The sequence below is a fragment of the Vigna unguiculata genome, chromosome 3 (genome assembly GCF_037176805.1).
Source record: "Vigna unguiculata cultivar grain cowpea cultivar isolate G323 ecotype 2 chromosome 3, ASM3717680v1, whole genome shotgun sequence".
NCBI classification, from domain to species: domain Eukaryota; kingdom Viridiplantae; phylum Streptophyta; class Magnoliopsida; order Fabales; family Fabaceae; genus Vigna; species Vigna unguiculata.
In genome coordinates, this window is record NC_140794.1 from 53,476,408 (window position 1) to 53,500,570 (window position 24,163).

Sequence of the window (24,163 nt, forward strand, 5' to 3'; positions counted from 1 at the left end):
AAATTTTTTAAAAGTGTTCATATCGGCTCATATTTCTGCAATGAAAATTATTCCAAATAAATGATACTTTATTCAAGAGCTTAAATAAGCTTTTCAAATTGGAGATGCTTTGATTAAAAATTTAAGCATTTTTTTAAAACAGAAAACATCTATTTTTCAAGTTTTCATTGTGCAAATTAGATTTTTTATGTGTTCTCAATATTTTTATTATATGATAGATATTTAATAAATTTTTATCGGTGAAAAATTGAATAATGATGACAGGTAATGTTCCCTTGACACATGTTAATTTCTTTTGGAATATTGTTCGTCATTACAACGACTGATGAACCAAGTAATTACATTATATGTCAACCAACGTTTTACAAGTAGTTATTCATTATTGAGCCAACAAATTTTGTTAAATATGGAATGAATGATTAACAACAAAAATCCAAATCAAACAATTCATGTACCTAGAGATAGCTGTCAAAACAGATAATCTGACCTGACTCGACTCACCATAGGTTGATGATTTAGTGAATCAACCCAACCTGACTCACTTCTTAACGAACCAAAAAAATTTGAACTCGACCCGGCCCACCACGGGTTGACGGGTTAAACGAGTTGGCTCACTTTATTAAAAAAAATATATATATATTTTTTTTATTTTTTTCAGTCAAAACTAAATTGTAATTCTAATTAAAATCTAAATAAACTTTAATACAATCCAAATATAAAACAAAATAAAAAAAACAAATTATTTATGTGTTGGCTAAAAAGAACAACCTAACATGACCCAAATATAAAGTCCAACTTAATAAAAGATACTTATGTCACCCTTTTATCTGCGAGTTGGTGAGTCAGCCCGGCTCACCACGGGTTCAATCCGGATGAGCCGGTTGGCTCGCGGTTCCAACCATTTTGAGAGTTCTACCTATAGAATCCAATTGATGCTATTAAAGTTAAAATCACTAAAATTAGATATAATATTTGAAAAATGACTTTTTGTAACATATGCAAACTACACAATAAAAACTAAGTACTGTGAATTAAGGCACGGATTCGATAACCTTTTCCTATAAAAAAAAGTCAGTGATATATATACATATATATAAAAAAAAACGAATTAAAAATTAAAAAAATCATTTAATCAGTCTCCCTGTAAATTACCACCTCAATTAGACGTTTTAATGGTTTTTTTTTCACAGCTCTGCACTTTTATTTTATTCTCAGATAATATATGTTGGTGAGAGATATGGTAATTAGTTGAAAATGAAGGCTTACGTCTTTCACTTTTGTCGCCGAACTAGAAATGTGTAGATGAAAGAATATTAGTGTAAACTTGGCCTTTTTTATTTCTTCAAAAATGAGCTTATGCAAAAGTTTCAGTTGTCGGCAGATATTATCTGAGACTTTCTTTGCCTTCAGATAAGCGTGATCAATGGAGGTGCTCTAATTGTCATCAGTTTTGCACGTGTTAGAGAAAGAAAAAAAAATGTTATCTTTTTAAAAACAAAAAAATCCACAAAGAATATTTTTAAATCTGTTGTCAAGACTAGCATGAGTACTTGTTAGAAAGTTTTACATCAATTAAAAACAAAATAATTTTATAATATACAGGTGAGATGTAAAGTAAAATTCAAATTATTTATGCTTTTAAACTCGTAAATCTTCCTGTCTTTTCTTTTCTATTTTTTCTGGCAAACTCGTTCCCACCATTGTTTTCTCATTAAACAGATAAGTTCGTTGATGTAATGTAGAAGATAACATATTTACCGACCCAAATCACAGACTATATGTCGAATTTATAGAACTCTACCTATGGCAGAATAATTACTATAATAAATGGTTGATTTTTATTTTTACTTTTTTGAAATTATGGTATCGAATCCATGCAGCGATTATGTAAACTGATTGACAAAATGAATTATTTTTCTGTAAATAACTGATTCAGAATACCTCGTATTATATCACATATTAATCGTCAAAAGTAACTTTATATTTATTTATGTAAAAATTGAATTCAATTTATTTAGTTTGTTAAAATAAAACACTTGACTAGACTAAATAATAGAAGATTTGCAAGTTTATTCAGGTTCTTCCGATCTAATAAATATAAATAGATTAACGAAACTGTCTTTACCCTATCCATTATAATAAAAAGAAAATAAATAGAACACAATTCATTGCTTTGAGCGTATTTAGAATGACCATTGGCTAAAGTGCGCTTTGTAAAATGACACTTGTTACGTGAGATTTGTCTTGAAGAGGACGTACATATGTGGGTTATTATATATCTTAATTCTACGTCATTGGAGACGATTCACAGTAAAAAATAAATGTATTTTTTTTCTTATGCATTCATTTTGCAATAATAATAATAATGAGACAAACACATCTAGTACTTTTAAGCATTTATTCAACATCAATCATTTATTTCTATAAAAATCTATATAATTTTCTTTCAAATGTAATTTCGATGTTATATTTATTTTGGAAATCTGTAAGACTCACTTCTATTTTAAGTAAATGGTCTCAGCTTTAATGAGTATATAGTCAGCCAACTTGCTACCTTCAGAACTCCCATTTCAGCCATTCACTTTCATATTGTCTTATTTTTTCAAAAATAGTTCACCTTCTTCCTCCCAGGTCTGAAATAGGAGTTGTGTTAGTGTAACTGAGAAACCCTCATTCCATGCTAGCAAAAAGTTTTTCTCCATGTAAGTTGAGCAAAACCTCCGTCTCTTTTCCTTTTCGCATCTATTTGGCAGTTTTAGCTTGATTTTGTTTGTGGTCATGGCCTCATTTTTCCTTTCTTGTTCTTGGTTGCCAGGTCCTTAAGTAGTTGTCGTGTTGTGGTGCTCTACTGTTGAAACTCATTTTGCTAGGTTAATCTCTGTCTAGGCTCGAACTCCTTTTTCTTTGAACTAAATTGTACTTATTTTCGTTTTGGAATGTGTTGAGTATGTTTGATTGATGATTACATCGAATGGGGATGAATTTCATGTTTGAGTATCAATGGGTTAGAGAATTTTAGGTAGTTTAGAATGCAATTGGAATGAGAAATATTGATTGTTGCAATTGTTCAGTTTGGTATCATCTATAAATCACTTTGAAATGAGTTTGAGAAGATAAAAGTGCAAGATATCAAATTGTGCACTGGAACAAGTGAAAATCTCACAACCAAGAAGCATATGGTGTGGCGCTATTCATTTTCCTACAGTGCACAATTTTTGTAAAATAAAGGTTCCCACTTCGTTAACCGTTGGATCAAGCTGCTGAAAGTTTAACAGTTGATCCTTAACACATAGTTATTGACTTTGACCGATCGGATCTTGAATCGGAGCTCTGTAGTGAGAGCAGTTTTTATCACAAGGTCCCTATAGTTTGGTTGTTGACAACATTGACCTTTGTTGCTTGTTTGATGTATAACTTTCTCTATAGTTATTCAATTAAGTTGGTTCTTGTTGCATTTGGTTCTTGATTTTGATTCTTGTTGCATTTGGTTCTTGATTCAATCATCTTTAATTTAAATATAACTACAAAATTTTTGGAGCTTTACATAAGTTGCAGTTTTATTTCTAAAATTCCAAATCATTTGCATAATGTGTTGTTAAGTTGGATTGGATAAAAATTATAAGAATTAGTTATTTTTCAAGACAGACATATGTTATATGATTTTTAATATGTGTTTTGAAATGCTTGTGTGAGAATATAGGAGATCCCATTGGGGAGATCCTATTTGATTTAATTAGTAGTGTGTTCATTGATGTAAGGAGTTAGTACTGAAGGTTTATCCTGATACTCTAATGTTCATTCAAGACTTATGTGAAGTGGAATGAGTCATATGGTGAGAGGGGCAGGAGGTCTTGTCTTTAAGAACAGCCCCAGGGTTCTTATGACAGTTAAAGAGGCTAACCTTGTGTGATAGGGTGAAACCCATTGACAATGACTCTGCAGGTAGTAGAAGCCACCACAAGTGCAAAAACCACCAAGAATCATACATCAATGTCTAGATCCGGATAATTGAGTCTAGAGTGTCATTTTGTGTGATGGGTTAGTTGATATTGCTTAACTTGGTGTAATTGGTTTGTTGTTCTGCAATTCTATTGAATGTTATATATATATATATATATATATATATATATATATATATATATATATATGTGTGTGTGTGTGTGTGTGTGTGTGTGTGTGTGTGTGTTTCTTTTTGTAATTAGCTTATCCTTTCTCTCCATGTTTGTGTTCTCTATTTGGCTTTTCCTTTTGCAATGATCACTAAATACTTGGTGTGAGCTGACATGGAGATTCATGTGGATCATACAGATGGTGGTGATGTTGCTGTCTAGTTTTGGGCGAGGTAGCTAATGCTCTTTTGAGTATCTTTTTGTCAAACTGTTTTATTTTCTAAGTTTCTTGCTTTGTGAGCAAATTTTCAGTCTAATCTAATTTGTGTTTAGATTTTGGTTATGGCATATGTTTTGTGCCTTAGTTTCTTGTTCAATATATTAAGGATAACTATAAAAGTTGATTCTTATATACTTTATGTCAGTGCTCTATTTTATGCTATAAACATGTGAAATTCTATTTACTAGAATTATTGTATTAAATTGAGACATTGCAGAATCTATTCATTTTGTTTTTCACTTGGCATGGATATGAATTAAACTTTATGCTTAAAAAATAAATTAGACAAGAAAATTAAGAGTGACATTTAAATCTAATTATAAAAATGTCTTAAATCAATCACTATGATTAGTATTATTATTTTCGAGAATTATATCATTGTAGTTAAGTATAATTTTGCACTAAAAGGTAGGAGTAAGTTGATTTGAGAAACGTTGTTTATTGAATTCACAGCACTTAATTTGCTCCAGATTCTGGAAGGCAAGAAGAGTAGTGATTTTGTAGCAGCAGCAACTTCCAACCGTTGATAAGAACTGAAGGGAGAATTTGTCAAACACTTTGTATGCATGGGAAAACATTTACCACTCCCCAAGATTCTACGCGACTCGTTGGGTCAACCTTAGATGGAGATTTTACGAATTATGTATGGAGACAAACCATATTCGTAATAACTTTGTGATTATAACTGCTCTATCTATTATCGTGTCTACGACTTGGCAACAAGTTAGACCCAGTTTTTCACTTTCTGTTGGGAATGGAATTTCAGAAACGAATGTGCAAGACCAAGCTCATCTCATCCCCTCAAACAATTAAAAAATGGAGTGGTTGAAACAGGCATTAAGACCCAAACAAATTATGATGACTTATAAACTTATAAACATTGACTACTTTTCTTTTATTTTAAATTCAAATAATTAACTCAATTATGTGTTTCATAAACAAAACAAGTTCGACATTAATTAAGGACATGTAGGAGCTGAATCCAAGAAGGCTAAAACAAATAAACTTTTATATTTAAAGTACTAAAGCATAACCACTTCTGTGGTCCATGCATCATACTAAGATGTTACAGGTATTGGTGGTAGGGTATATATCTTTAAGAAAAGGTCTCCAAAGAGAGTGGTGGAATATTCTGCATGAAACTAGAAGGCCTCTGAATCATGTTGACAAAGTGGCCATGCGAGTGGAACCACGAAACGATGAAACGAAGACGAAGGAGAAAATTCACTGCAATTAATGAAGTTCTTTGAAAAACGATCACAATGAGCAATGGATGCTAATGTAGCTGGCAGACAGAAGAGCAGATAATTGAATGAAATTGAAGACGAAGTCAAAGGTAGCCACGATGCAGTGTAAGGACTGAGGGTTCTTCTGTTACTGTTTCAGTTATTAACAGTTTCCAGATAATTTACTTGTTACCCATAACATTAGAAAGAATTCAATTTGATCGAGATCACGTTATCACCTCCATAGTCAAAACAGAGTTGAAATTTCTACTTTTCTAGAATCCTTCCTTCAATACTCTTAAGTTTACGCCATCTTTCATATATAAAATAAATTAAATTTATTGTTATTACTTAAAATAAATCTAAACAATTTTATTGTAAATTATGTAATTTCATGTTTCGTGTGATATTTATTTCTCTTAATTAGCAGTAGTTTCGTTTTAATATTCGTATTTTAATTTAATGTATTTAATTTCTTTTTAATTAGGTCTCTGTTTTATTTAAAAATATAATATGAATTTTTATGTTACATTAATGTTAATACAGTTTAAAAAATAATAACGTGTTATTATTATTTTTCTCTTTTGAGGTTCTTTTTATTTTTTATTTTTTATTTTATTTTCTTCTTCTTCCATCTTTTATTACCTTTTACCATCACTTTTCTTCTCCATCACCCACCCAACCTAACGCATTAGTAAAAGCCTTCTCCTCGTTACCTTCTTGCGTATCCCTTCTATTCCACCATTCCTTTTGTGACTATAGACACACCAACAATTGCTGATTTGATCATTAATAGAGATGACAAATAAACTCATTTTTGTGTCTCCAAACTCAATCACTTTTTAACAGGAAATTGAGTATGGATATAAAAAATTCTCGAACTTTTTAATTGGATATGGGAATGGGTATGTGATGTACATATCTGTCCCATCCCAATCTCCATACCCGTCATAATACTCATTCCTGTCATATTTTCGTTTCTGTTTAAATTATTAAAATATTCATAGTTAATTATGTAACATTATATATATTGTTAGTAATTTTGGGTCATGCATATATATGATACATAATTAAATGTGTTAGGGCCATTATTTATAAAGCCAAATAATAAAGTGATCTGACTAAATTAAAGATTTGGCTAAAGGTATATGTCGTGAAAATAAATATTGTGTAGAGACCGGTTAGTAATTTCTAATTTGATGAGGGGCCAAATTAGAAATACTAAAACTTAAGTAATTCAGTTTATAAATGGTCGTGGTCCCCTTCTGAGAGCACACATAGTCGTAACGTACTCTTCCTGTTCCTTTCCCTCTATCCCCATCAAGAGAAAGAACCAAAATAAATGTGCTCTACAAGAGGAAGATCAAACCAAAGAGAAATAAAGGTGGTATACAGGAGGAAGAACAAACCAAAGAAAAATCAAGGTGCTCTACAGGAGTGCTCTAATATTATCGTTATAGCCAATTCAGGTACGCTTCCGTTTACTATTTACTACATGATTATCAGTATGAGGGCTATGAGATATTGTTTATGAATTTATGATTGATTATTAGAATCAATATTAGGATCATATTTTGCGTTTATGCTTACATGTGGTATCAGAGCCACCCATACTTGATTCATGTTTGTTTTTGGGTAATTTAATTAATTTCTATTCAGAACCCTAAATCCCTAATTCTGAAACCCTTAATCCCAATTTTGATTTTGGGAGAAAAACCCCAAATTGAGAATCGTAGGGTTTCTTAAAACCCTAATTGAAGTAAATTATTTTAATTAATTTTGAACTTTGGGTTCAAGACATTTGAATATAAGGATTTATATTTTAGAATATAAATAATTTTATTTATTTTATATATTTTTTGGTTGTTTAATATATAAAATAAATATATTTGGTTTTGGAATAAATATATAATCAAATTTTGGTTTTGTTTAATATTTTAAATGAATTAATTGAATTAAGAAGTCACCAAAGTGACCTCTCTTAAGTAGATAGTTCGTGAAAAAATGTTAAATGTTAGTGTTTATGTACGTTCATGCGAGTATTGATCGGCCCAAAGGAAGATTAATATTTGGCCGGATTGCATACACACTTGTGATGCTAAACATGTGATAATTATAAGGATTTGCTTTGTCGATGATAAATTAATCCAAAGATTGGTTTGTTGTTGGACGTGTTTTATTATCAATGTTTGATCATTACAACCAAATACTTCTAGCAGTTGATATTACTGTCCAAAGACTTGATATTAATGGTGCATTGGGTGTTTTGAGATAGGTTAAACCATTATTTGAATATTTTTTATAATGATTTATTTTATTATGTGAGCATAATTATATAATTCCTCTTGTTTTATATACAACTACAATTGCTTTTGTATATGCTAATATGAATTCTGTTTCGATCCTCAACGGACAAATTTTAAGGACTAGAAAAGGAACATGGAAATTGTTCTCAAATGCATAAGTTTAAAGCATAGTCTTGCTATGGTTTGTTCCGATGTCAATTTAGCGTCAGTACCTAGTAACACTTGGTGGTTAGACTCAGGTGCAACTACTAACATCAGTGTTTCTATGAAGGGTTGCCTAAACTACCGGAAGCCCATTGATTCTGAAAGATGGATATATGTTGGAGATGGAAAATCGGTGGAGATGGAGGCTATTGGGCATTTTAGATTATTATTATTATTATGTACTGGTTTTTATTTGGATTTGAAAGACACTTTTGTTGTGTCGTCATTTAGACGAAATTTAATTTCAGTTTCTTATTTGGACAAATCCGGTTATTCTTGTTCATTTGGAAACAGTAAATTCAGTTTGTCTTTTAATTCAAATATTGTTGGAACTGGTTCACGTTTGGCTTATGATAATCTATATTTGCTTGATACTGTGACCACCTATAATGAAACCCTCAATACAAAATCTCATGGTACTAAATGTAAAATTGACAACACTCAATCAGGAGCTTTATGGCACAAGCGCTTAGGTCACATCTCTAAAAGTAGAGTTGAACGTCTTGTGTCAAATGGAATCTTAGAGTCCATTGACTTCACAAACTTTGATGTTTGTGTTGAATGCATTAAGGGCAAACAAACCAAAGCGAAGAGATTAGTTGCATATAGAGCTTCAGACGTCTTAGAGTTGATTCATACGGATATTTGTGGGCCATTTCCTACACCTTCTTGGAATGGTCAACAATACTTTATATCATTCATAGACGATTACTCAAGATATGCATACTTATTTCTTATACATGAAAAGTCACAGTCTTTGGATGTGTTCAAATCTTTTAAAGTTGAAGTTGAAATCAACTCAACAAAAGAATTAAGTCTGTTAAATCTAACCGTGGTGGTGAGTACTATGGCAGATATGATGGATCAGGTGAACAGTGTCCATGACCTTTTGCCAGGTACCTAGAGGAGTGTGGAATTGTCCCACAGTACACCATGCCGGGATCACCCAGTATGAATGGTGTAGCTGAGAGACGAAACCGAACTCTTAGGGTGTGTTCCTTTGTGTAGATGGATATGGGGGAGAGTGTGAAGATGGATTTGTGTAGATTTAGGTGGATGAATATTTGTGTTTTTTTTAGTGGATTTAGAGGGTAAAGTGAGTGGATTTGGAGATAATTTTTATGAAAGTTAGTGAAAGATTTGATTGATGTGATAGATAAAATTATATGTTAAAATAGATATATTTATTAAGTTACCATAATACCCTTGTGTAAAAAAAGAGAATGATTTTGTAATTTGATGTTATAAAAATAATTATAATTAATTAATACGAATTAAAAAATATTAAAATTATATAAAATTTTAATAAAATTTTAATTATTATATATATCTATATATAATTAATAATAAATATTATTATTATGCATGTATTATATTAATAATTATATATATATATATATATATTATTAATTATAATATGTATTGTTAATTATTTATAAATAAAAAATATTTGTGAATGGTATTTTATTTTAAATAAATAAAAAATTAGTATGGAACTCTACTATTATACAATTCGTATACTCGACCACCAAATTTATATTATTATATTATATAATTTATTATTTATATTGTTATATTATATTATTTATTATTTATATTATTATTATTTACAGTAAAATAAATTATTGTATATATATATATATATATAATATAATAAAGTATGTTAAGGTCTTTTAAGTCATTTTCTCAAACTTAACCGCAAATCTCTTCTCTTATACGAAGAAAGTATACAGTAAAAAATTTGCATTGTTTTCTGTGTTTTTTTAATTTTCTTCTTTTCGTAAACCGCGCTTTCTATGCTTACAGTAAATCATCTCAAATTCGTCTGTTAAAACGAACAGACCCTTAAGGATATGGTAATGAGTATGATTTGTCATTCCACCTTACCAGAGTCACTGTGGGGAGAGACACTAAAGACGGCAGCTTATATTCTAAACAGAGTACCAATTAAAGCAGCTACCAAAACACCTTATGAGCTTTGGATTGGGCGAAAGCCTAGTCTAAAGCTTTTCCATGTGTGGGGTTGTCCAGCTGAGGCAAGGCCTTATAAGTGAAATGAAAAGAATTTGGACTCCCGAACAGTAAGTAGTTACTTTATTGGTTATTCTGAGAGATCCAGGGGATATAAATTTTATGATCCCATATTAAAGACATTTTTTGAGACAGGGACTGCTACATTCTTTGAGGATATTGAGTTTGGGGGGAAGAATCAGATTAAGAAATTTGTTTTGGAGGAAGAATCGGTAATAATTCCAGAACCAATTCAAACAATTACTTTTGATGAAGTAAGTTTGGAACCTCCACAAAACATTGCTGATAAACCCCATGCTCAAGATGATTTGGTTGTTCGTAAAGAACAAACTCAAGATCCTTAACAACCTATGCTTCATGAGCCAGCACCTTTACTGAGATCCATGAGAGAAAGGAGAAGTGTCATTTCAGAGGATTATGTTGTATTTCTTCAAGAAAATGAAGATCGTAACAATAGTGTGATGGAAGATGACCCGATCACCGTCCGTGAAGTCATACAGGATCCTAATTCAGAAAAATGGATTGAAGCAATGAGGGAAGAGTATAAATCCATGCAAGACAATAAGGTTTGGGAACTTGTCCCATTACCAGAAGGTGTGAAACCCATTGGTTGTAAATGGTTATTTAAGACCAAACAGGATTCTAACGGTAATGTGGAGAGGTATAAGGCTCGTCTTGTAACTAACAGATTTACTCAAAAAGAAGGGATTGACTTTGAAGAGATTTTTTCTCCAGTTTCATCAAAAGACTCTTTTAGGACAATTATGGCTCTTGTTGCACATTATGATTTGGAGCTTCATCAAATGGATGTCAAAACGGCGTTTCTCAATGGTGACATTAACGAGACGATCTATATGGTGCAACCAGAAAATTTTGTGTCGGGAGACCCAAAGAATATGGTTTGCAAATTGACTAAATCCATTTATGGACTAAAACAAGCATCCCGTCAATGGTACCATAAATTTCATCAAGTAATTCTCTCATTTGGCTTCGAGATGAATCTTGTTGATGATTGTGTGTATCACAAGTTTAAGGGGAGCAAGTTTATTTTCCTGATCTTGTATGTTGATGACATTCTTCTTGCCACTAATGATATAGGCATATTGCACGAAACTAAGTAATTTCTGTCAAAAAATTTTGAAATGAAAGATCTTGGTGACGCCTCCTTTGTATTAGGAATTCAAATACACCGAGATCGATCTCGGGGTATTCTAGGATTATCACAAAGGAGCTATATCGATAAAGTTCTTAAAAGGTTTAACATGCATGAATGTAAATCCGGGGATACTCCAGTTGCTAAGGGAGACAAGTTCAGTCTCAATTAGTGCCCAAAGGAAAATTTGGAAATTGAGGAAATGCAGAAGATTCCTTATGCGTTAGCTGCAGGGAGTTTGATGTATGCCCAAGTATGTACGCGTCCAGACATAGCATACATAGTTGGGGTTCTAGGCAGATACTTAAGCAATCCAGGAATGAACCATTGGATAGCAGCAAAGAGGGTCATGAGATATTTAAAGAGAACAAGAGGTTATATGCTCACATACAGGAGGTCAGACCAGTTGGAGATCACTAGGTTTTCTGACTCAGATTTTGCAGGATGTCAAGATAGCTTAAAATCTACTTCAGGTTACATTTTTATGTTGGCAGGTGGTGCGATTTCTTGGCGCAGTGTCAAGCAAACCCTTACAGCTTCTTCCACCATGGCAGCAGAATTTGTAGCATGCTATGAGGCATCTAATCACGGGACATGACTGAGAAATTTTTTCACAGGGCTGAAAATTGTGGAAAGCATTGAAAGACCACTTAAGTTATATTGTGATAATAAATCAGCTGTATTATATTCCAACAACAATAGGAGCTCGACTAAGTCAAAGCACATCGACATTAAGTTCCTAGTTGTTAAAGAAAGAGTACAGAGTGGACAGATTTCCATAGAACATTTAGGGACAAACTCCATGATTACAGATCCTCTAACCAAAGGACTTCCACCCCAGGTCTTTCATGAGCATGTTGCTCACATGGGTGTTTTACAATTTGAGGAATCTGAGGCTTAGTGGGAGATAGTCATTTTCATATGTTTTATGTTCTATGTTTAATTTCTTGTATGCATACATTGAACTTTCAAACATATTTGGTTATTTATATATGTGGTTTTAATTTTACACTTTGTACATTAAGTTTTTATATCGATCTCATTAAGTTAAAGTTTGGACCAGTTGAAAATAGATGTGTATATACAGATCACCTTCACGTAATTTTTCATGCTACACATTTCATGATGAATCCATGTCATTTGGTTGTGTCAAGATTAGTGATCATTGTTGGTTTTAGTTGCAATTGATGCAATGAAAAACTAGTTTGGTTCTACATACTGATATAATCAATGGACGAGACTTTTGGAGTATGCTCGAGTAATATAATGGCAATTTTGAGCTCATCAAGTCTAACACATTTATAAGGTTGTAAGTACATATATATTTGTGACCAGTGGGAGATTGTTAGTAATTTTGGGTCATGCATATATATGATACATAATTAAATGTGTTAGGGCCATTATTTATAAAGCCAAATAATAAAGTGATCTGACTAAATTAAAGATTTGGCTAAAGGCATATGTCATGAAAATAAATATTATGTAGAGACCAGTTAGTAATTTCTAATTTGATGAGGGGCCAAATTAGAAATACTAAAACTTAAGTAATTCAGTTTATAAATGGTCGTGGTCCCCTTCTGAGAGCACACAGAGAGTCATAATGTACTTTTCCTGTTCATTTCTCCCTATCCCCATCAAGAGAGAGAACCAAAGGGAAATAAAGGTGCTCTACAGGAGAAAGATCAAACCAAAGGGAAATAAAGGTGCTATACAAGAGGAAGATCAAACCAAAGGAAAATCAAGGTGCTCTACAGGAGGATGATCACTGTGCATATAGGAGTGCTTTAATATTATCGTTATGGCCAATCCAGGTACGCTTCCGTTTACTATTTACAACATGATTATTGTTAGGACTTTGGCAAGTGTACCAAGTCGTGCAAGTAGTAACCGGTAAGACCGGGATATCGTTTCCCAAGAGACTCGTGTATACTAATTAATTGCGTAATTAGTGACTAATTTAAACTAACGAATAAATCCATATTTTGAGTTTTAATGTATGAAATTAGACTTTGCATAAATAATTAAAATTGAACTTTGGAAGTTAAAGGCACTTAGTGAATGGAAAAGATTAGAAATGATATGACTTGATATTGCCGGGGTTAGAATTCACCAACTATGCTCTCATGTAACTACAATTTAACATCCTATTTATTAATATGCTAATGCCAACCCACAATATTACTCAAACCCTAATTCCTTAATAGATTGAGCCTAAATTTCCTTATTAAAAGTCAATTCCTTGAACTCTTAATAAGCAAATTTGCTTTATGCACAAAGGTTTAAGACAACCAATGGGTCAAGCCCCATTCCTAGGTACAAGCTCCATTGAGTTCTCTTATTCCAAATCTAGGTTTCAAAAGATATTTTCACACCCCATGAACCAAAAATCATGCAAGAGATGGCTAAATCAATGCAAGCTTTAAGTGAAGAAATAAGAAGACTAGCAATTAATGAAAGAGTCATATATATAATCAAAACATTTGCATTTACACAAGAGTTTCGTGGCTACATCTAACCCCAACAAAAATGGGTTTAGCTCTCCATTGCCATGGAGAGCTCAAGCTTAAAAATGGAAGAGATGAAAGAGAAAGAGATACAAAGAGGAAGATGGAGCTGTTCCCACAAGCCCTAGCACTCCTCCAAGCTCTCCAAATGTGTTCTTCGTGCCTCCAAAATGCCAAAGATACGTTTCCCTCGCGAAAACAGAAGAAAAAGGGCAAACTTGACACATCAGCGAAAATCGTCGCCTGGCGGAAGCCTCTCACCGCCAGGCGCAAGCCACCAAACAGTGCTGAAACCTTGCGTGTACCGCCCGGCGATCTCCAGATGCCGCCAGGCGCAAGCCACCAAACAGTGCTGAAACCTTGCGTGTACCGCCCGGCGATCTCCAGATGCCGCCAGGCGGTGAGCTGCTGGAAAGGCCATTTTTCGCCTGGCTGGCGCCAGGCGCCTGGTACTGGAAGAAGGTGTCGCCTGGCGGTGTCTTTGTGGCGCCAGGCGATTACTGTTTCTTCCCCATTTAGTGTCTTTTTGCCTTCTTCTTGCTACTCATGATCACCCACTTGTTAGGATTTTTGGAACAAAGCTTCCCTTCTACAAAAAGGACACAAAAATGGAGATTAGTGGTATATTTAGATCAATGTAACCCAAAGTGTATTTATTTACAAAAGTAAGGTAAAATTAAGGATTAAGTAGGTTAAAAGCCTTGGAAGAGATGATTTTGCTAATGGAATATAGCTTGGATAATGGTAAAAATTAACATTATCAATTATCAGTATGGGTATGAGATATTGTTTATGAATTTATGATTGATTATTAGAATCAATATTAGGATCATATTCTGCATTTATGCTTACATATATATATATATATATATATATATATATATATATATATATATATATATATATATATAATACACACTTTCTATATTTTTTATCTAATTGTTTGGTTTGTTATATAATTCATTCATATTTCCAATATATTTTTCATTTTATCATAATCTTTATGCAATTACGTTCAAATTATGTATCTCAATTAAATATTTTTTATATATCACATTTGAATATTTCTATTATTTTTCAATATTTTTATTTATTGTATATTTTACTTTCATATTAGAATTTGTAACACTCTAAATTTAAATAAATATTTCATTTACTAGGTAATATAAAAAATGTATCCTCTTTACTCTATTAATATTAATATTTGTTTCATTTTAGGAACTTTTTATTTCACTAAAACAATTTTCGTTATTTATCAACCATTGATTATGTTGATTTTTGAAAAGTTTTCTTAAATCTCTAATGTATTTTTCATCTTATCATACCCTTAATTATATATTTGATTTCCTTTTTGCAATTTCATTCAATAATCTTTTAAATTGTTTATAATACACACTTTTGATAATTTTTTAATATTTTTATTTGTTGCTTATTTTCATAATGTAGAATACCATTTTGATATATTTTATATAGTTATTTTTTTATTTTCTAACTCATTATCATACTGTAATTTTGTAAATATAATTGTATAAATAAATTTTATTTACCATAATATAAAAATTTAATGTAATTGCCTTAAATTTTTTTATCACCATCCAACATATATTGAAGTTCAAATATACAAGATATATGTTAAGATTTTATTATTATTAGTTTAATCTTTGTTCTTTGAGTGATTTTGATCAAGTAATGTATTATAACTTTTATAAATGTATTAAAGAGATATTCATTAGAATTTAAATAATTGAAATAAACATACATTCAAAATATATCTTAATTTGAATATTTGTTTTCTTTTTATATATTTTTTTAATTTTTTGTCAACTAGGTTTCATTAATGTTTACAAATTTAATAAATGTTTGGGTTCTCATGAAATTTTATTTGGTATTCTAATTTGAAATGTATACAAGTATAATTTCTTACTAAATATTTGACAATGAAGAAACAATCATCTTCTTAGTATTGAATATTTGATAATATTATGTTTACTTTATCGTAATTTTATTACTTTATAAAAATTAATTAATATTGAAATATTAAGAAAATGGGTAAAGGTATGAGTACAAGAATATACCCTTTATCCGGTGGGGATGGGGATGAAAAAAAAGTTTGATACCTATTGAGTTTGGGATGAGGATGGGGATGTGGATGAATTTTTTTTTTATAGAGATGTATATGAGATAGCGAAACTTGTCCTCGTCTCGTCTTGTTATCATCCCTGATGAGATGCATCATGACCCCACTTCGTCGCTAATCAAATATTTTGAACAACTATTTTGATGTGGTAAAAGGGGTTGTACATCAGGATGGAAGATCTTGGCACAATTGGTGGTGTACTTTCTTTTCATCTTAAGTGAAAGGGGTGTGTGTGAAGGTAAAGGAACCTAGAAAGGGAGAAGCGAGAAAAAAGAAAGGTGGTAGGAGAGTCGGGACACCGAAAGCATTAACCAATTTGATTAAGATTAAAATTGTGATTAAGATATGATTAAATAGATTGATTTACTAAACATTAATTTCAGATAATTAGTCACATAAACCAAACTTATTTCAGGTAAAAAACCCATTAATAATAATATAAATAGCATAATTTATGAGGTAATTGTTTACATTCATTGATTACCATATTTGTTACTTGCTAACTAGTTGACTTGCGTCAGAATGTCTTTTGCAAGCACAACCTCTATTCGGCTAAGAGAGGACGAGTACTCTTAAAGAAGTTGAGTACTCACTCCAAGAAAATGTCTCATTAACAACTAATCTTATTGATTGAAAGACAAAAAGTTGTTAGTTGCTATAGTAACCAATTTAAAAAATAAAAAATTATTAGTTACTAAAATAATCGCTATTATGAATACAAAATTATAATTGGTCACTAATTAATAATAGGGATGGCAATGCGATCCGGCCCAGCCCGCTTACTTCCCTTTGTAGAGAAAACAAGGGCTGAACTACGTGGACCATCCCGTATTCCTTTTGGCCCTCTGGACCACATTTTTTAAACATCATAATTTTAAAAGTTAATTTGTTGCATTTAAATAATTTTAAGGATGCAAAATTGCAGATACATTGATAAAATTAATTTGCAGATGAAATATTTCATAAAGAACATCCAAAGAAAGTAATATTCTACAAGCTCAACAAAGGTATATTCTACAACAAAACAAGTCCTGGACACAAACATTAAGGATGCAAAGCAACCACATCTCAATGACAAAAAACAAAAACACAATGCAATAGTCCAAAAACAGTCCAATAATTAATAGTCCAAAAGGGTTCAAAGACTGGTTCACACGTGAATTCACAAGTTAAAGTTTAAAAGTGTTAGGTTATGCGAGCCAGCCTGTCCCGTCCCGCATCTGGCCTGCGTGGGCTGCAGGCTATACAAATTAGACTTTTGTGGGCTAACAGGTTCAATACCTAGGCCTGTCCCACGTTTTTTCGGTGGTCGTTAGGCCAAACATATATTGTCATCCCTAATTAATTAGAGACTAATTTAGAAATTAATTCTCTTTGTAGCAAAAGTCTTGACAGCTAATGTTTAGTGACCAATTTCCTTTTATAGCTAAAATCTAGATAATTAAATTTAAAAACCAATTTAGAAACTAATTATAATTTTCTATTCATAATATTGACTATTCTAATAATAATTTTTTATTTATTTTGTAAATTGATATTTAAATGTGTTATTATAATGACCAACAACCTTTAATCACTAAAATTGATTAATAATGAGATATTTTGTTGTAATAACTCTTAAAATCGGAAACTTAACACATTTGAAATACTGATTGTAGTCGTCGTATGATATACTTGGCAACGTAAGAACAAAATTATTTTCAGACTATGTTTACTTACATATATTGAAAATGATGACATTAAGTTTTCTTAAATAAAATTAAAACTTACTTGAGGATTCTACTGTTTAAACCTATTATTTCCTAAATAATAATGAAAAACTTGACTGTATTTCATAGTGACGTATGCAAATAATGATATACTAATTCAATATTTTATTCTGATCCATTGAATAAGATAAATTATTTAAGACTATTTGTCCAAACTAAAACAGCGAACAATCACCATCTTAAGGGCGGAGATAACATAAAACTGAAAATTATAATAAACTCTATTCTGGAATTTAAAAAAAAAAAAAAATCTTATTTGCTGATTTTTTAATCTTTTATCTGTACGATAAAAGATATCACAACGTCTCACTAAGGTTAACATAATAGAATGTTTAAAAATAATGATTTTACCTGTCTCTTAATTATTTTTCTTAAATTTTTGTGGATTTATCAGGAATGTTAACAGTTTGTTTTGGATCTACACTAAGTAAATAAAAAATTTGAACCAGTTACTTATCTGCCATTGGGTACTGTTTTTGTTATTTAATTTACAAAACTAAATCCAACCAAACTGGTCGAAGCTGATATATATATTAAGATTATTTAAACAAAGTCACATATACAACTAATACTTTGTTTGCATGTTGCAGCCACAGTTTTAAATCAACCAAGTGACCAAATCCACATGTCACATTCCACTTTCTCATTTTCTTGAACTCTTCAAATAAATTGTGTTTGTTCCAATTTTCTTAAAAAACCTTTTAACCGAATGAAACCAATGTTTTATTGAATTAATACTTGTTGTCTTTATGAAGTTGTTGAATATTTTACAATAAAAAAATTGTTAAACAAAAGATTTATCATGAATTTTTTATAAGATTTTTTTAAATTCATAATTTTAACTTTTTAAATATTAATACATAAATTACATAATGTTATATTCGAAAATTGAGAAATAGTGTGGTGTAATAAAAAGAGAGGTGAAAATAGAAGGAAAGAGTAGGTTAGGTTTGCAGAGTAAAGACGGGAGAAAAGACAAAGAAGAGGTAATTATAAAAAGAAGATGCAGTTGATGTGGACATGATACGGAACAAGGTTAGTAGGGTGTTCCGTGGCGCAGAGAATTAAAATATCCATGTTTTCACGATAAAGAATAATTGATGATGCAAGTTGAAGGATGCTTCCTGCTTCCATCGTAGCACCAGAGTTGAAAGTCGCCTACAACTTAAAAATTTCACCTTTCTCCCCACTATATATACCCCATTCAACTCAACTAAGACACACAGCACAATCCGATCCAAACCAAACTAAACCTCATTCATCCCTTGCAATTCTTCAAACACCTTACCTGCAAAGACAAAAGCGCTTCAACTCAAGCATGGCCAACGCAGCTGAAGTTTCAGCTTTGAATCGCATCAAGTTGCATCTTTTAGGTGAACTCTCTCCACTCGCCACTCCCCAAAATAAACAACCTTCTTCCCAATTTAATGAAACCAATAACAGCCCTTCTCAATCTTCTTCCTCTGATTCTTGCCTCTCCTTCGATCACTACCTCACTGAGCTCCTTGAACCTGAAATTCAATTACCCCTTTTCGAATTCGACTCCAAACCCCAAATAATCGACCTCGACACCCCGAAACCCCTCACATCGGTTCACAAGAAACCCCAATCAAATCGTAAACCTTCGCTGCAAATCTCTCTCCCCAAGAAGACCGAGTGGATCCAATTTGGGAACCCGGATCCCAACCCGGCTGTGGTCTTGCCGGAGAACCAGCCGGAGAAGAAGCACTACAGAGGAGTCCGGCAGCGGCCTTGGGGGAAGTTCGCCGCCGAGATCCGCGACCCGAACAAGCGCGGGTCGAGAGTGTGGCTTGGAACCTTCGACACCGCCATCGAGGCTGCCAAGGCCTACGACCGCGCTGCCTTCAGGCTCCGCGGCTCAAAGGCCATCCTCAACTTCCCGCTCGAAGTAAGCGCGGTGGAGGAGACCACCGACGCCGAGGGCGAGAGGAAGCGGCGGCGCCAGGAGGAGGAGGAGGTAGAGGAAGTGAAGCCGGTGGTGAAGAAGGAGAAAACGACGGAACAGGAGGTGAACTGTTTTAGGGAGATGCCGTTAACGCCGTCTATGTGGACCGGGTTCTGGGATAGTGATGTGAAGGAGATTTTCAACGTTCCGCCGTTGTCGCCGTTATCTCCTCTTCCGGCTTTTGGATTATCACAACTCATGGTTGTGTGAAATTAGTGATTTAGGAGTGCTTTTTGGTTCTTTTTGCAGCGTCCTGTTTGGGGATGAGTACAGTGTACATTTCACAAATTTGTTAATTCAACAATCTTCAATCGTTCTAATCACTCTTTTTATCTGTTTAGCTCAATGCTATTATTAAGTCACTATTTTGTTTCATCTTTTATCTTAATTTTAAATTTAATTAATCACTAATGTAGTCTTCAACGTATAATAACAAGATAATTGGTTTACAGAGAAAAAAGAAGTTAATTTAGTGTTTTTTAAAGGTTAAATTGAGGCATTAACATACTTTCATATGAAAAGGAAAAACAAAATATGAATAGAATAACAATTATTATTTTTTATCTACTCTACTTGTTGTCCTTTCGCTATTAGTTTTTTTCATTAGACTTTTGATCTACTCACTTAAGAAATGATTTACACTTCTAAAATCAAATTGCATGAAATTGTATAAATGTGTATCTATTTAATTGGCACTCAAATACTTTAGGTACCAATTTAATCTTTATTTTAAGATAGTAGACGACACTAATACATAAGAAAATTGTAAACTCATTTAAAATGATAAATTGATTGAACCACTTTAAATATTTAACATTTTATTTATTTATTTATTTATTCATTGTGTGTCGCAGTCTGCTTGTGTTCTCTCGTGTTAAAGATAAACAAAGGCTTATTACTTTATGTAGTTTTCTTTTCAACACAAAATTTTATTCTTCTATTTTCTTCAATTTGAAAGCAATTTTGAATAATTAGTCGTTATCATTACTATTATAAAAAAATACGATTTAATAAATACATAGTTTATTTTATGTTTATATATTTTTAGAACATAACTATAGAGATTACAAAAAGTTAGTATTAACTTAGCAACTAGTTTTTATTCTTGATGAAACATGAAATTGATTATTATCATTTGTAATTCTTTAGTAACAGAAACTATTTAGTTTAGTTTTTATGTAATTATAATTTTTATTGAGACAATTTAAAACAACTCATCATTTTATTTTAATATTGATTTTATAAATTTATTATTTGATGAAATACATTTCGTTTGAAATTATTTCGGAAATTATTAAAGAAATAACTACTATTTGTCAATTTCAGAAATATTTTACGTAAACAACTTATTATGATATATATATATATATATATATATATATATATATATATATATATGAGATTTTTTTAAATCTTAATTTTCAGTAGTTTTTATTTATATATTATGATTACGAGTTTTTCTATTTATATTCTGTTTATCTTAATTACTTTTTACTAATATAAAACTAATTAATCTTATATTATTAATATTTACACTGTTCCAAAAACTTTAACCACGTACAAATTTAATACCTTAGATTTCATTATTACGATGTTTAATCACATTATACCTCTGACTTTGTGTGGTGTTGTGATAAAGGAATAACTTTATTAACTTAATTTTGAAATTAGTTTTAGCAGAAGATAAATTGAATTTTAGATAAACCATATATCATGACGTAAGAAAAATGTAGGATGATGAGTGACAGCAACGTCTTCTTGTTATTTATGACGCTGACAAAATTGCATAGTCTTCTAGAAAAAAGTATTCTCAAAAAGTGATTTTATATAAAGTAAAACACAGAAGCCGTGGTGAAAAAGCAACCGAATATTTTGATTAAAAGAATACAAATAAGAAGCTAGGGAACACAAAAGTTGGAATGAAATACTTGGGTCTAGTATAGGAAATATTCATTTAAGTTTTCACTTGTATGTTCTAAATGTATATTTAGAAAAGAAAAATTTGTAAATATAATTTTGTGACTTATTTTCATAAAAAATCACGTAAATATCATTAATTTTTATATTCTGATATATATATATATATATATATATATATATATATATATATATATATATATATATATATATATAAAGATTGATTTGTATATATAACAATTGTTTAATTTTAGTATAAATATATATATAAAAAAGCACACAATTGTTATATATATAACAAATAAATTCGGTAATATATATATTGTAATGATAATATATAATAACAATTTTATATATATATATATATATATTATAATTATATATATAATTTTTATTTTTTAATAATAATAATAATATTGAAAAAAAATAATTAAAATAATTGTGATTTTGTAATATGTTATATGTAAATTTTTTTAATGAATTAATTATATAAAATGAAATAAATTTAAATAGAAGTAGAGATATTTTTTGTTTGTTAAATTAAATAGTGTATATTATAAATTATTTTAAGTTATCAATGAAAATATTAATAAATTATTTCAAGTTATTAGTGGTAATATTAATAAGTTATATTTTTCTAATTTTAAATATATTTTTTATTTTAACATTATTTTTCTTATTTATATTATATTTATTATGAAGGGTAAAATAGTAATCATATAATTTAATCTATTAAAAATAAGTATTTATTAAATTTTATCAATGGTATATAAATTTTCACAAACTTTGTATTCATATCTACTTAAATTATATTATCTTTTCCTTAATTTATACACTCTCATCTTCACTTATAAATCAATGTAAATTCACTTTTCCAAATTCTCGCTTAAATCCACGCGTACCATAAAATAAATTCATATTCATGATTTTGATATTATGTGAAGATGTGAATTTTAAATTTAATTCAACCTCGTAAACTTATCTTGTAAGATGATATGTGTATTTATTTATATGTTATAAATTTGTATATTTTTATTGAAGAGTAATTCTTTTTAGCATCCCAAGTAGGGATGTCAACGGAGCGGGTAGGGTACGGGTAGTAGTTCCCCCGTACCCTACCCGCTGAATAAATATTCGCCCCATATTCATATCCGTCGGATATCCGTTACGTGGGTACCCGTCTATTTTTTTCATATCCATGGGTATCCACGGGTACCCGCGGGTATTTACAAAAATATTTAAAAAAATAATTATTTAATCATAATTATTGTTTGAATCAACAAGTCCCTTTCTCCGATTGATTCTTGAAAAACAAACAAATAAAAAAGCATTACCAATTTATATTGTAGTTTATTCTTGAATAAAATATTAAAGAAATTACTAACTTCATCAATGTCCACCTCTTGTAACATTGTATAAAGTTTCATGTTGTCCAATTTTAATCTAGAAGAGCCTTAAAACATAAGGAGTTCAGTAAAAATTTATAACAATCACTTAATTAAAATATCTAAGTAAAAGTGTTAATTTCATTACCTTCCATGTTGGTCCATAACTAGTCTTAGAGTGACACATCAATGCCTCCACAGTATATGAAAATAATTTACTCATTTGTGGGGTAAGAATCTGACCACCATTATTGAATGAAGACTCATAATGTTTTTACTAATATATATATATATATAATTTTTCTGAATTAAAGTTTTTACTAATATAATGAAGACTCATAATGTTTTTACTAATATATATATATATATATATATATATATATATATATATATTTTATATAATTTTTCTGAATTAAAATTTTTACTAATATAATGAAGACTCATAATGTTTTGACTCATTTGTGGGGTAATAATTTTTCTGAATTAAAGTTTAGCGGGTACGGGTATCTACGGGTACGGATACTATGATACCCGTACCCGCCCCGTTAACATGCGGGTATCAAAAATACTCATACCCACGGGTAGCGGGTATCCATTTTTAATATTCATTTCCTATCTGTTACAAATTTTATCCGCGGATATCCACAAATACGGATTTTTTTGACATCCCTAATTCCAAGTCTATTCATCCCAAAGGCACAAAATCTGCAAGTGAAGAAAGGTGTTGGGTAGACTCTTACATAACAAAACTGACATTTCAGAGCTCCACACTCATTTTCGAAATATTTTCTCAAGTGGACAATTTGTTTCTGAATAATCGTAAGAGTTAAGAATGGTACCTATGGGAATTTTCTCAACCATGCTAACCAAAAACTGGTCTTAAAAACACTGTTGCCAGATCTGACCGGATGGAACCTCTGATTATTAAGCTTAATTGCTTGTAACAAAAGCTACAACTTACCAAGGATTTTCTTCATCTCAAACAAATAGTGCTCTTATTCACCCTGATTTCTATTTCTAAATAAATAAAAGGATATTTTAAAAGCCCACAATTCAAAATGTTATGCGTACTATTTAACAATAAAAATGTTTACATATATTAAATCATTCAAAACCAAAGTGACATTTTAATAAATTAAAATTAAACAGATAAAAATTTAGATATTATTATGCTAA

At 30.7% G+C, this 24,163-nt stretch overlaps 1 protein-coding gene and 1 pseudogene across 1 annotated transcript; both read left to right on the forward strand.

Moving 5' to 3' along the window:
* The first annotated feature begins 11,511 nt into the window (after positions 1–11,511).
* LOC146887950 (secreted RxLR effector protein 161 pseudogene) lies at positions 11,512–11,907 on the forward strand (annotated as a pseudogene).
* A 7,018-nt stretch (positions 11,908–18,925) lies between these two features.
* On the forward strand, positions 18,926–20,008 carry ERF5 (ethylene responsive element binding factor 5). Its single transcript, XM_028066154.2, has one exon. It carries the CDS (start codon positions 19,038–19,040, stop codon positions 19,893–19,895), a length of 858 nt encoding a protein of 285 aa, XP_027921955.1. The 5' UTR covers positions 18,926–19,037; the 3' UTR covers positions 19,896–20,008.
* Positions 20,009–24,163: the final 4,155 nt, after the last annotated feature.